The 13,657-nt window shown below is 35.1% G+C and overlaps 1 protein-coding gene across 1 annotated transcript in view; it reads right to left on the reverse strand.

The window, feature by feature from the left end:
* Positions 1-395: 395 nt before the first annotated feature.
* LOC149702501 (metabotropic glutamate receptor 6-like) overlaps positions 396-13,657 on the reverse strand; it is a 77,515-nt gene continuing 64,253 nt past the window's right edge. Inside the window, exons 5-9 of the mRNA XM_089867124.1 lie at positions 9,058-9,393; positions 7,068-7,268; positions 4,587-4,870; positions 1,958-2,945; positions 396-698 (exon numbers count right to left, since the gene is read on the reverse strand). Coding sequence (XP_089723250.1) covers positions 529-698; positions 1,958-2,945; positions 4,587-4,870; positions 7,068-7,268; positions 9,058-9,393 — 1,979 coding nt within the window. The 3' untranslated portion in view covers positions 396-528. The remainder of the gene's footprint in view (positions 699-1,957; positions 2,946-4,586; positions 4,871-7,067; positions 7,269-9,057; positions 9,394-13,657) is intronic.

Consider the following 13,657-nt stretch of genomic DNA (forward strand, 5'->3'; position numbering starts at 1 on the left):
CCGTACAAGGTTGACAGAATATGAAAGAGGATGCTTCGAGATAAGATAATTTCATTAATTAAGCGAACTAATTTATTTTAGTCTCAAAGTGATTATCGGCCTTGAAAGACCTTGATAGTTTGCAACTATTATAAGCCAAAGATCATAGAGAGAGCTAACGCGTTTCTTTAGTCTTTGGAATGTACAAGTAGACCATGGGTTAGCGTTTCTGACTAACTTTATCAACTTAACAAATGTCCAATTACTGCCAATAGTGACTTTAAAGGACAGTTATGATAATGATCAGATCTTGTTGATTCTAATAGAGCAAAATTGGTTGGTCCATACCTCCACTTTAGTTTTCAATCAACCTTGTTCAGTTATGATCAAAAGTCACTTTTGATTGTTAGAGAGTAAAGATAAAAGACATTGTTAAAGGGGATTTGAGAGCGGGAAAAAATCCCCAGCGTTTTTGGCGCGAAACAATTTGATCTTCCTATTCACATTTTCGGTACATTATTTTTATTATTTTTTTTTTCGTTTTTCTTTTCAAGTCTTTGGTGCCTGCGGGGCCACTGTATTGTTTAGCGCAAGTACTTGGTTATTGGCTGTGATGTTAGTATCTTCGCAAGGTTCGGTCTGCGTAGCGCATGATTGGCGGCTTGGTGTAAATCGCGTTGTAGGAGACAGAAGATTCTTATCCGATAGTTCCACATTCACTAAAGTTCAGGGTTTAGCGAAAAAATGGGGTAGACAAGAAAAGAGAAGAAAATAGATTTTAGAGAGTGTTATTGTAAAGGGAAAATTGAGTTAGTAGAGTGTGTAAGAGAGCGTCTGGAGATCACCAGCTGCATTAAGAGATACCCTCTTCAGACAAACGCTTTAAGCGATTTTTAATCCTGGAGATTTATTTGAATTTTAAGGATAAAGTCGGTTTATGTTCTGACTAAATGTAGGAGGTATTGTTTTATTGATGGACTGCGGAAGTTATAAGGAAATTAAAACTAAATTAGGTCTAAATTGTGTCGTTAATTTTTGATATTTTGAATAAAAATAGGTTATAGGCTAAGCCTAATTTAACTAATTACCATTAACACTATAGTAATGCAATTGCTTGTGTTAATTATGAAATAAACGTACAGCTAATGTAGAGATGGGTCTTGTAATAACAGATAAATCATAACCCAACGTAAACTTATTTTTAATTGCGAGAAATTTTCCCGAAATGAATCTATTAAGCCTAATTAGATAATTAGAGTCATCCCTGGAAGACAAAAGACTATAAATTGGCCTAATTTTTGGCCTACAGACCTTATAGCTCTATTTTTCAATCAATTAACTTTTCATATACGCCATAAAGGGTTACTGTTGTTTAATTTTATCGCGGTTAACCCGTTATAATATTTTGTTTATCCATTTACTCAGAAAATTTATGGAAGATTTATGTTTTTGGGGAAAAAGAACGCAAAGAGGCTTAAGCATATTTCATATTTCTCCCCTTGAAAAGCGACCATATTCAAGGCAAGGAAGGATCTTTTTAAATATTAAAACACCTATCAAAAAGGGCAGGCTTCGATATTCCCTTGTTAGAGTCTCAGAGTGAAATACAGTGTAAGAATAGAGACTCTGGCTTGTCTCTAGGGGATAGACGATGGCAGTGCAAATTAGCTTTGATTAATTAGTTGTTTATGGTACGGAGTAGCCTCTCTAACGCCCTCTATCCCATACCTTAACTACCTATAGGGTATAGTTTAAGCGTAGGATCAGAGAGATTTAAAAGTTTTGTAAGGGATTTTCCTTTACAAGTGGAGTTGTTATGGTTATTTACTTCAAATAAGTATGAAAACTGTTTTGTACGAGGGTTGTTGATGGGAACTTAGGAAAGAGTAGAAGTTTTAAAACGTTACTCTTTTCTAAATAAGGCCTTTGTTTTTGTTTGTAGCTTATTATAGACATTAGTAAAAGAGTATATAATTACATTCCGATTGCGTGGAAGTATCAGCTCTGAGGGACGACATGGTCCCTAGATTATTATTCTTGAGTGTCCCGTACTTATTGGGTCCGACCATCAAGGACTGCCTGACGTTCTTCTCTGGGTGAAACAAAATTATGTACATCTTGGGAGTGAACAGGCAAGCCAAGGATACGGAGGCGCTCAAACTGATGGTTAAACACGTCAAGGCGATATTCAGTTCGATGTGATGCACCGTGGTAAAGTACATTGGTACAAAGGCCATCCAAATGACGCACGTCGTGTACATCGTGAACCCGATGTACTTTGATTCGTTGAAGGCCTCCGGTATCTTCCGGGTTATTATAGCGTACACCGTGCAAATGACGATCAAAATGATCGGGTAAGTGAAAGCCACCATGTAAGTCCCGTCGATAGACCCTGAGCACACTAATTGGTTATCTTCCGGCGTGGGGAAATGTTGAATGGCGCGAGGTGGTGAAAACACCAACCAGACACTGGTTATAGAAAGCTGGATCGCCACTAAAGTCCCGCAGATAAACAACTGCGATTTGGGACTAATAAAACTAGGTCTTTTAGCCGTTTTCTTACCAGCCCTAAAGATTCTAGCGATTCTGTCAGTCTTAGTTAAAAGAGCGCTGTAAACTATGGTAAAGCAAAGGCCCAATCCAACTTTTTGAGCGCCACAAATGATGTCAGTTGGTCGTTGAACCAACAAGTACGTCATACCGTAGCATAAGAAGATACCCCCTAATAGGGCGTAACTGAGTTCGCGGCCAGAGGCGCGCACAACCGGAGTGTCATTGTGTTTAATGAAGACTATGACCACCGTTAGGGTTAGTAAGATGCCCGTCATGGAACAAGCCATAGCCGCCACGGACCAGGTACTATCTGGACGCATGGAGACTTCCGGTATGGCCACGCACGTTACGTGAAACGAGTCGGGAAGGAAACCCGGTAAGCATTCCTGGCACTCGGTCTCGGACACCAAGAACTATGGGATTAGTGAGTTTAAAGAAAGAGAAAAGTTAGTAGAAAAGGTTAATAAGCAATTTAATACACAGACAGATTAAACGTGTTAATAACAAGATCTACTTGCAAAGAGCATTCGATACTTTCGCATTTATCTATATTATTCACGTCTAAATAAAATAAGAAATGACTCCGGAGTTCAGCCAATTAATTAAGGAATGAACATATCATGTTTGCGGTTAATTCAATCCGTAAAGAAACCATCGCTTCATCGCGCGAAATTAATTCGATTAATCATAGCTTCGATAAAGCAATTAATCGTGTTCTAATCTATTTAGTATGATAAATGACAAGACTAACTATCGGGTGACGAAAGACTTATATAGCTATACGTAGAACATCCTAAACCGGTCACTAAATCCAAAGGCATAAGTGTGGGTCCGAAAAAGTAATCGATGAAGTCGGGACTTACGATGCACTTTTTAATAATCCATAAAAATCGATTAAAGAGTTTAGACTGAGTATCTTTAACGAGAAAACGACTCAAACGAAAATGACCCGAGACATCATTTCTCATAAGGGGGGGGGGAGATATTTAGCTTGTTATAGAAGTCGAGGAAACAATGGCGACCTCGTTTGATGATCTTTAAATTATATATCCAGCTCAAATATCGATTAATTCTCAGCTATATCGGAAACTAATTGGACGGAAGGTATTTGGGACGTAATAAGCTAATCCTTTCTGTCATTTAAGCGCATGCCATACTTGCCAAACGCCGGGAATTAGTATAAGATGTCAATGTAATATAATTCCTAAACAATCCTAATTAAGCCTACCTAGTTGACGAATGAACCCATATAAGACAAGAGTAGCGAAAGGGGCAAGTGTCTACAACTTATGAGTAAGACTTCCTGATCATGTTTAAAACTTATTAAAAAATTAAATTTTCCACATGATTCTGCATGGAAATTTTGAGCCAATAGATCAATTTTCGAACTAATTACCGTAAAATAATTAAACTAGTTCCTTCAAATAAGTTATCGAGCAATTAGCCAACTCTAATTGTAATTGGGTTCTAATCCAACCCTTTTGGGACTTTGACCTAGTTTCCCAAATAGATATCTATGTATGTATGTATTCTTAGCCTGAAGGGAAAGCTATAATCGTCCAAACCGAACTACGATTAGAAACTCGAATTCAGATTATCGAACTCATTATATGCACGGGGAATACGAAACACCGCCAGAGGAGACCGTCTACCAATTACAAATTGCAAACTAGGCAATGAATATTTTTGGACTGGTCAATAAATACATATATCTCTTGTGATTTAAATTGCTTTATAACATTTCTTCAAAAACGTTAATTGTCTTAAAGAAACGCGCGGTAATACCTTACTGTGAAATGATTCAGAACTTCGTGAAATATCTAAGGAGCTATTATGAACAATACAAGTTGACGCCTTTGCCCAGACGTTTTTGGTTACAACTACTAACTGCCAAATTATAAAGAAATTCGTCCTACCATGAAGTAATAAATCCTCACGATGATACTTGAGACATGGGTACACATTGACGTCACTAAGGCCAGAGCGTCATGACCTTAACGTACCCGTACCCAAGTATCATCAGTGAAGACGAGGGACAGTTGGTACTAACTAACCTGGTAGCGAGAACAGTTGATACAGTGCCAGCAACAACTCTCTCCTTCAACGAGTTTCTTGGCGCATCCTGGGCCACAGGGCAAACTGCATACGGAAGGTGGCATCTCCTCGTCGTCCAGGCGAAATTGAATTTCGGATAAGTTGAGAACGAGATGACCGTTGCTGTATTCGCCAACTCCAATCCAGCGGTAACTCCCCGGGGTTATTTGCTTGAAGTGGATGATATTGTAGCGAGCTGGTCCGTCTCCAAGTTCCGAGAATTTAAAATCGTCTCCGCTAAGACCTGACACAAAAATATTGGGACGTACGCGGAATTTTTAATTAAATATTTAGACAAATATTTTCAAAACTTTTCCAGGTATTTTAGTTTGCGGTAAATTTTAAATAAAGTTAGATAAGTATATTATCTTCCATCAGCAACTCGGAAAATAGTTTAAATTTTAAATGTAGCGTGAACTGGGAAGTATATGCATTAATGTTTAAATAAGTAAATTGAACTGAATATGTTGCAAAGTATTTTTTTTTAGTAATGGTAGAGTACGAAAATGTGTAGAACCCTGATGGCGCCAGTAAAAAATATATAAATTAGGATAAGCACTTACGAGTAAATTAAACTTGACTAATTTAACGCTCGCTAAGTTTTCAGTTAATTTCTAATTCAGCTTTTCCTTTCACTTATAGACATTTTCAAACAGTTTACATACCTCGTGCTACTTAATTAATAAGGAAGAATCTTCGCTTAAAAGTTAATTGCATTTCGAATTTTATGGCAAACTGAATACAGTATGTACAGGGTGTAGCAAAATGGGTAACTGAACTATAGTGCGATGGGTCTATGGGAAATAAACTCAGAGTCGAAACTACGCCATGATATTTACAAACACTTAATTTAATTAGCATTGTCTGTTCAGTTTCTTACTTAAATTTAAGGAGAGGCAAAATGGAGATAGAAGTTCCATTTTCGACTCAAAATGACTCATCTTGAACCCACGTACTTCGCTTTTTGAAACACACTGTATAGTTTGTGAGGAATTTTAATAATGTAATGTAGTTAAAAATTCCTTTAATTGCGATATCTAAAAGGTTCTCAACTCTAAACTAACACCGTATGCGCGATGTAAAATTTAAAAGGCGCCTTTAGGTAGCAGAATTTAATCCGACCCAATTCCATAAAGGTTAGAAGGTTAAATATAATTGTTTTTTTATGGTATCGCATGCAGCTTATAAGGTAAACCTCAATAAAAGTAGTCTAAACCAGGAATAAATACAGCTAATAAGAATCTTCGTGCCCCAATATACCCCATGTTAATTTCTCTGTGGGTTTTGTGGGTATACCGGGCTTGAGAACTTACTATCTGTCACGTCCCCTAATTCTGACGTATTTCTAACTATGATTTCATTAATTGGTAGCAACGCGAGTTCCTAGGCGTACGTACGCCAGGTGCAACCGGCAGCGAGATAGATTATTCGCCAGGTAAAATTCGTCATACTAACGATTAGTCTAGCTAGCTCCTCCCTACAACATCCGCCTAGATAAGTTTAGTGAAAATGGATGCAGCTCAACGATTCCTGTCAGCTGTATGAATTCCTGTCTAAACCGATAAACAATGAAGGTATATTGCACCAAATACCAAGAGACAATAATAATAAAAAGCGTTTGTAAAGACATAAGCTAGTTTTCATTGCCCAGAAAAAAATAAAATACTATTTTCCCAGTTGCTTTTAACCCGGTTTATCTTTGAACTGAAAATAAATTTTATCTACTTGATCCGAAACTTTATAGATTGAGTTTAAACTTATAAAGTGTTTTCGTTCGTATTTCAATCAAAAATACGAAAGGTATACACACAAACACATTTAGAGCTTAAATATACTTACTTCTTCCGTAACAACAACAATTCAATATAGAACTTTATTTTAAGCCTTGGTTTTAGCGAGTTACTTTTGGTTTTATGGACAAAATCCGCGAACCTTAGCGTGGTTAAAGGTTAAGCATTTGTTTTTTTCCCTAAGAAAAACGTAATCTAAAGTCGATGAAGCGAGTTTTTTAAAAAGAAAGAAAGAAAGATGTTGCTATGGGATAATAAAAAAATAAGAACTCCGTCGTCGTTAAAAATAGACAAGACAAAAATGGGAATTTTCTTAAGTTCTTGAGACTTTTAACATATATGGTTCAGAGGATTATTAAAGCGGAGAAAATGCACAAGAATGGAAGGTAAAGAGCCGATAATAGACCTCCTTTTCGACGTTAAAAAAGGATAGGACTTGCATTGCCATCCGTCTCTACATGCGCACTCTCATGATATAAAACGACTACAGCGCAGGCGCCACAAAGCGAGATGGAAGGCAAAGTTTTACCCCCCATGTCTTTCCCTCTCTTAGTAATAACCTCGCCAAGGTTTAACATTAAACCTCATCACCTATGGTATGATCAGAACTGAAAGAAGAAAATAAAAACAACAAGAACAAAGTTTACTTACCAGTGAATTCGACTGTTCTCAAATACTGCAAGAGCAGAGTTCCATTGGCCACTCTCATTTTATTGCACAATCCTTCCTGATTGGGACACAAATCACGGTGCAATTTCTTCAGGGCATAAGCGAAAACTAAGACGGCGTCACTAACGAACTGAAGTTGCCTTTCAACTTCGTATCCGTTATCAAATGTCATTTTTTCTTCACCTTAAAAAATTTAATCCTATTACAACATAAAATTCTTTCTAGAAACAACAGTAGACGGATTAAGTCTAAATAAATTACGTGTCAAAAAATCAACTGTTCATTAAATTTTGATTGTTTATAAAGAAAAAAATAAATAAATAACGCTAATTAAATCCAATTAAAAATTATGTTCAAGGTCTAATTTGCATAGAGCTGATTTACAAATGAATTCTATTTTTTGGATTGGCTTGGGGTATTAACATTATTAAGACAAACTTATTTTATAATTGGATTTTTCTAATTTCCTAACCTAAAGGCTTTAGCTATTTTTTGATATCAATTAAAATTATTTTGACTGCAGGGTGCAAAATAATTCATTAGTGTTAATTAATAAAATATAGAGACCCTAAAATACTAAACCTACGCTCTCATACATATATTTAGTCCTACTTTATATAATATTTGAATTTTTAATAAACTAATCATTTGCAGCTACGAAAATTTAATAATAATTTGCAAGAGTGTGCGTTCTATTGACATTTTATGAATGTTAGAACATTTGGAAATGAGCAGACAACATTTCTCCCGACTTTGGAGTGGATAAGGGTCTATTCTGAAACGTATTAGTTACTTAGAAGCTCAAACACTTTATAGTAAACCTAAGCAAACGACGGATGCGACGTCACTTAAGTTAAAAGGTGGTATCTCTGTAGTTTAATCCCTTCCCCTAAGTATAAAGTGGAGCGTAATTTAATGACGGTCCCAAACACGTGTAAGCAGCGATCGGAAGAGTCCATCGCATCTAATTAAGGATCTCTTACCATCATTTGTCAATATATTGAGATAGCGGAGAAGGTTTATAAACTTATCGGTGCAGCATAAGTTTATAAGATATGTTCCTTCCATAAGTTTTTCACTGGTAACTTAGAAACTGGAGCTTGTCATGAAGTGAGTGAGGTAGGTCATAGATTCAGGGTAAAGCGAGGGAGGCCTGGTGAGGTGCTGTCAAAGGCTTAGTAACGTAGACTAAATAGGACCTAGATGAAAGTCCTAGCTGCAAAATTAACCACTGGGTGTAGGAATTCAATTCTCGCTTCCGTCGTTCTCGAACTAGCTCCCAGCAACTCTCTAGCATCACGAAGTATAGGTAGTGTCATACTTATGGAACATATCACTTATAAACTTATGGTGATAGTCTACGATGGTGGGTGTTCAGTGCCTTAAGCGTAGATTCCATCATAGCCAAGGCTTGCATAATGGAAATTGAGCGTGGGATAAACGTAGGATGGATAAACTGCAAACTCTTATCAGACTAAACACCATTTCCACATCATGACTTAAACTTACTCTAAATTAACTACATAGGCAAATTTAACGACAAATATTGAACCTTCCCACGATCGTGACGCATCATTAAGTCACTAATACCGAAACAGATTCTTAGATAAGAGTGAAACTAATTAACTAAATTATAAATTTCTTTGATTACCTGCACGGCGTTTTAGTTTAAAATGAGTTAATTAATCACACACTGAAAATAGTCAATTTCCAAGGGATCTTAGTTTAGAATAAGTTAATTAAGTTCGGGAGGTACCTAATTGGTTTGTACGTGTATACGTCCTTGATAACATTCAAACTAACTTCAATATAAAAAATTAAATTGGAAGAGAACAGCTCATACGAAAACGTGCAGTGATCTTTGAAATTTGGTGCGAGAAAGGTCACGTGCACTTTCTCAATTTTCGATTTCAAATTAGGCTTAAGAACGCCAAGTTAGGGTCTTATTTACTTGAGATGATATCAAACTTACCAGTACATAAATTATCATAATTTTGATTGTACGGTGTCCAGATACTATCGGGCCATTTACACTTGAAGTAATGTTCCCAAAACTCAACGAACCAGGGATTTCGAGAGTTCAATTTGGGCGTCAAGTTGAGGAAGTATTCGTCAAAACCCTGTACCACGTGAGCCCTGGGTTGCACCGATAATGTGCCCTCGACTTGGGGTTCATTTCCGTCAAACACCAATGATCTCGCACTCCAACCGTCACTACCAATCCAAGAAAACAAACCGGTTGCGTTGTTACGACGTACTGCACGCATGACACCGGCTACTTCTTGATCGGATCCAAAAATGATCACTCCTGCGTGGGAAAGAACATAATTAAGTCAAATTTAGATTATCATTATTGTCGGTGGAACAGATATAATTACAGATACATCAGCATCACCAATAAAAAGCAATTTAATTCAACCCCAAATATCGATAAAGACCTAACGAGTTCAGAGTTGAAAAAAAAACTGTCCCAAATTACCTCGTAATAGCTGGTAAAAAGGTAATAAACATCCTGTTAAAGGGTTGACGAATTTACCAGGCTAACATAAAATTAAACGAGAGTTTTCCAGCTACGTGCATGCCGTTGAAATGAAAGTTGATAAACCTGAAGTATTGGTATTCCAGGTCGAAACTAATGCCTTGTGTTGAACAGTTCCAACCATTTGGTGGTGGACCAGAGTTTAACCAAGTCAAGTTCAAGTGATATACAAGTACAAAAAACATCTCCTAATCTGTTTGATAACTTCCGGTTTAGTAGAACGCGGCCACTTCTTCAGATAATCAAGACAAACGCATTTAAGTCCGTCCTCCCCGACTGTTCGCTTAAAATCCATCCGCACTTGAAGACGAATCTAGTAAAGCGGAATTTGGCTACGAATGTAAGAACGCAATGCACTCTTATTAACCTAATTGAGGCGCGAAAAGAAATAACGCCATCTAGAAAACACGTACAGCGTTAAGCCTAACGGAGAAAAGTGTTAGTAAAAGTCGGGAAACACAGGGAAAAGTTTTCCCCATCTTGCTCTTCAAAGGACCAAACACGTTGCCTCATTCATTGTTTAATTAAATTCTAGTTGGGACCTAATGAATCGAGAGTCAAGGATGGAAGTTTCAAGAGAAATAAACCAGCCGGAGTTAGTTTGGTCTACTTTAGGCCTACTAATGGTTTCGTGCCTAAATTATGGCATTTACTTTAGGTGATGTGCTTTGACTTATTGACTGTATATAATATTGGTCCTATAACTTCATCTCGGGTAAGTCTAGTATGACTTTGGCCTACTAATGGCTTTAGGCCTTAATCAAGTTGCGCTGCTGTGATGTGTAAGGGCTATATAGTCGTCTGCATCGGTTAACTGTGTTAATTTAAGCTTACGATTAATTGTTTATAATTAAACATAAGTTATTGGAATTAAACTATAAACTTTGAGGTTAAAGTTGTAAGTTCAGACCGTATTGTGATAATAGGTTGACGCGATGCGGGATATTGTATCTCGGCTAGACTAAGGTGGAAAAAAGTCCTTGAACTTTGACCTATTAGGCTAATCGCTTTTGGAGTCCCAGTGCGGGTTAGGTGTAATCGTTTTAGCACTGTTAAAGATGTACTATAATACCTTTAGCGTAATGTCAAAGTGCTCGTTTTGACCTATAGTTGTAAAGTTCAATCACTATAGTCTATACCTCAATCAAAAAGGTCAAAGTTGAACTCTGAATAATTAATCGGATCTTTTAACTGTATAAATTTCCCAATTGAATCCATCCCAAGTAATGAATTACAAAACTCCATCGTTTTTATAAAATAATCCAAGGCCGCGAATAATTAAGTCAAAAATTACCTTTGAAAAAAGAGATAAATAAAAAACCTCTAGCAATTAAAGGCGCCAAAAGAAGGTATTCAAATGTTTCTATTTAAGAGAACTTGACTTTTAGGCTTAGCTCACCAATTATCCAAGACTAACCGAAGAAAAGAAATTCGGCTTTTTCTCTTTGAACTATATCGAAGTCGTAATGAATTTAGCGTCCTTATTTACATCAATGCGTTTCCGTTAATTTGAGGCATATACTTCAAAGTTCCCTGACTCAGGGAAGAAGCTAACCCTGGATCTTTTTAAGGATTTTGTTTCGCGCCAAAAATTTGGGCGGGAACGAAAGAAAAAAAAAAAGAGGAATCTTTATTGCCTAATTAAGACATACTGGCGAAAGAAGAAGTTATATTTGCAATTAGATTAAATGACGCGTGTTTATTTCCAATGCTCTCTCTCTCTTTTTCTCTCTCTCTCTCCCTCTCTCTCTACATGAGGATGGAAACTCCTTTTTACGACAGAGACGTTTTTTATAGCTCCCTCTAAAAAGACTGAAACCAAATTAGAACAAGATGTGCCCGGCTGGGCACAGAATACTTTTGCACGGCAACTGTCGAATTACTATTATTACTATCAAAAAATGGCCCAGGGATGGACTCATAATATTAGCCACAGCGTACCGAACTTAAAAGGCGTATAGAAAATTTACGTGAATAGCCGTAACTATGCTAAAACGATTACCCGTAATTCTAACGTTAATTTATTTACTTCTATTATTATTCTAATAGTGCAACACAGTAATAGAAGTGAGTGAGTATGCCCTCGTTGTGAATTCTTTAACAGCGCAATCATTCAAATAATTTACTTAAGTTATAATTTTCAAACTTTTTCCTTATTATCTTAAGATGAATTTCGTCCCGAAACATCTTTAATTAAAATAAAACGTGAAAAAAAAAATTATTTTCTCGTGTGGAATCGAACTTGCGACCCATGGTTCTGCCGAGCAAAACTCAATATTTCTAACCGATATACCACCTATACCACGCGCCCAGCCTGAGCGCGCTCCCCCGAGAATTTTTTCGGTACCTTTTAATTCGCCGAATGCCTAAGTTTTTTTTATCTCATTTTAAAAACAGGAATGTTAAAACAGAACATTAATTTTTATTACGTAAGTCAAACAAAACTGATTCAGATTATTTTAAAACATTTTAAAACTAGTATTAATATAGTGCCACATTAAAACAATAATATTCCTATTTTTAAAATGGGACTCTATTTTATTCCTATTTTTAAAATGGGACTCTATTTTATTCCTATTTTTAAAATGGGACTCTATTTTATTCCTATTTTTAAAATGGGACTCTATTTTATTCCTATTTTTAAAATGGGACTCTATTTTATTCCTATTTTTAAAATGGGACTCTATTTTATTCCTATTTTTAAAATATGACTCTATTTTATTCCTATTTTTAAAATATGACTCTATTTTATTCCTATTTTTAAAATATGACTCTATTTTATTCCTATTTTTAAAATATGACTCTATTTTATTCCTATTTTTAAAATATGACTCTATTTTATTCCTATTTTTAAAATATGACTCTATTTTATTCCTATTTTTAAAATATGACTCTATTTTATTCCTTTTTTTTAAATATGACTCTATTTTATTCCTATTTTTAAAATATGACTCTATTTTATTCCTATTTTTAAAATATGACTCTATTTTATTCCTATTTTTAAAATATGACTCTATTTTATTCCTATTTTTAAAATATGACTCTATTTTATTCCTATTTTTAAAATATGACTCTATTTTATTCCTATTTTTAAAATATGACTCTATTTTATTCCTATTTTTAAAATATGACTCTATTTTATTCCTTTTTTTAAATATGACTCTATTTTATTCCTATTTTTAAAATATGACTCTATTTTATTCCTATTTTTAAAATATGACTCTATTTTATTCCTATTTTTAAAATATGACTCTATTTTATTCCTTTTTTTAAATATGACTCTATTTTATTCCTTTTTTTTAAATATGACTCTATTTTATTCCTTTTTTAAAATATGACTCTATTTTATTCCTTTTTTTAAAATATGACTCTATTTTATTCCTTTTTTTAAAATATGACTCTATTTTATTCCTATTTTTAAAATATGACTCTATTTTATTCTTTTTTTTAAAATATGACTCTATTTTATTCCAATTTTTAAAATGTGGTAATATTTTATTTATATTTTTAAAATTCCTCAATCTCAAAGTTTTGCTGGTTTTAAAAATTCGCGGGGATTTTCTAGATTTGAGGTTTTGAAAAGCGACATCTATGCGTGGTGCCCAAATACACCTTGACTGCCTTCCCTGAGATAGCGCGCTTAGGCCTGTATTAATAATAAATTTACTTTTGTTAAAACTTTAAAACTTTTTCGTCGTTAATTTAAGACGAATTTCGTCTCAAAACATCCTTAATTAAAATTAAACTTAAAAAAAAAAAAAATTTCGTCGTGTGGAATCGAACTGCGACCCATGGTTCTGCGCAAAAGGCAACTGCTCTAACCACCATACCACTAGCCTAGTTATCCAAGCCACTATGCGTGGTGACCAAATACACCTTGACTGCCTTCCCTGAGATAGCGCGCTTAGGCCTGTATTAATAATAAATTTACTTTTGTTAAAACTTTAAAACTTTTTCCTCGTTATTTTAAGATGAATTTCGTCTCAAAATATCCTTAATTAAAATAAAACTTAAAAAAAAAAAAAAATATTTC

This window comes from Phalangium opilio, unplaced genomic scaffold (assembly GCF_054372755.1).
Source record: "Phalangium opilio isolate 3A_F unplaced genomic scaffold, DU_Popi_V2 ptg000017l_1, whole genome shotgun sequence".
In the NCBI taxonomy this organism is placed as follows: Eukaryota; Metazoa; Arthropoda; class Arachnida; order Opiliones; family Phalangiidae; genus Phalangium; species Phalangium opilio.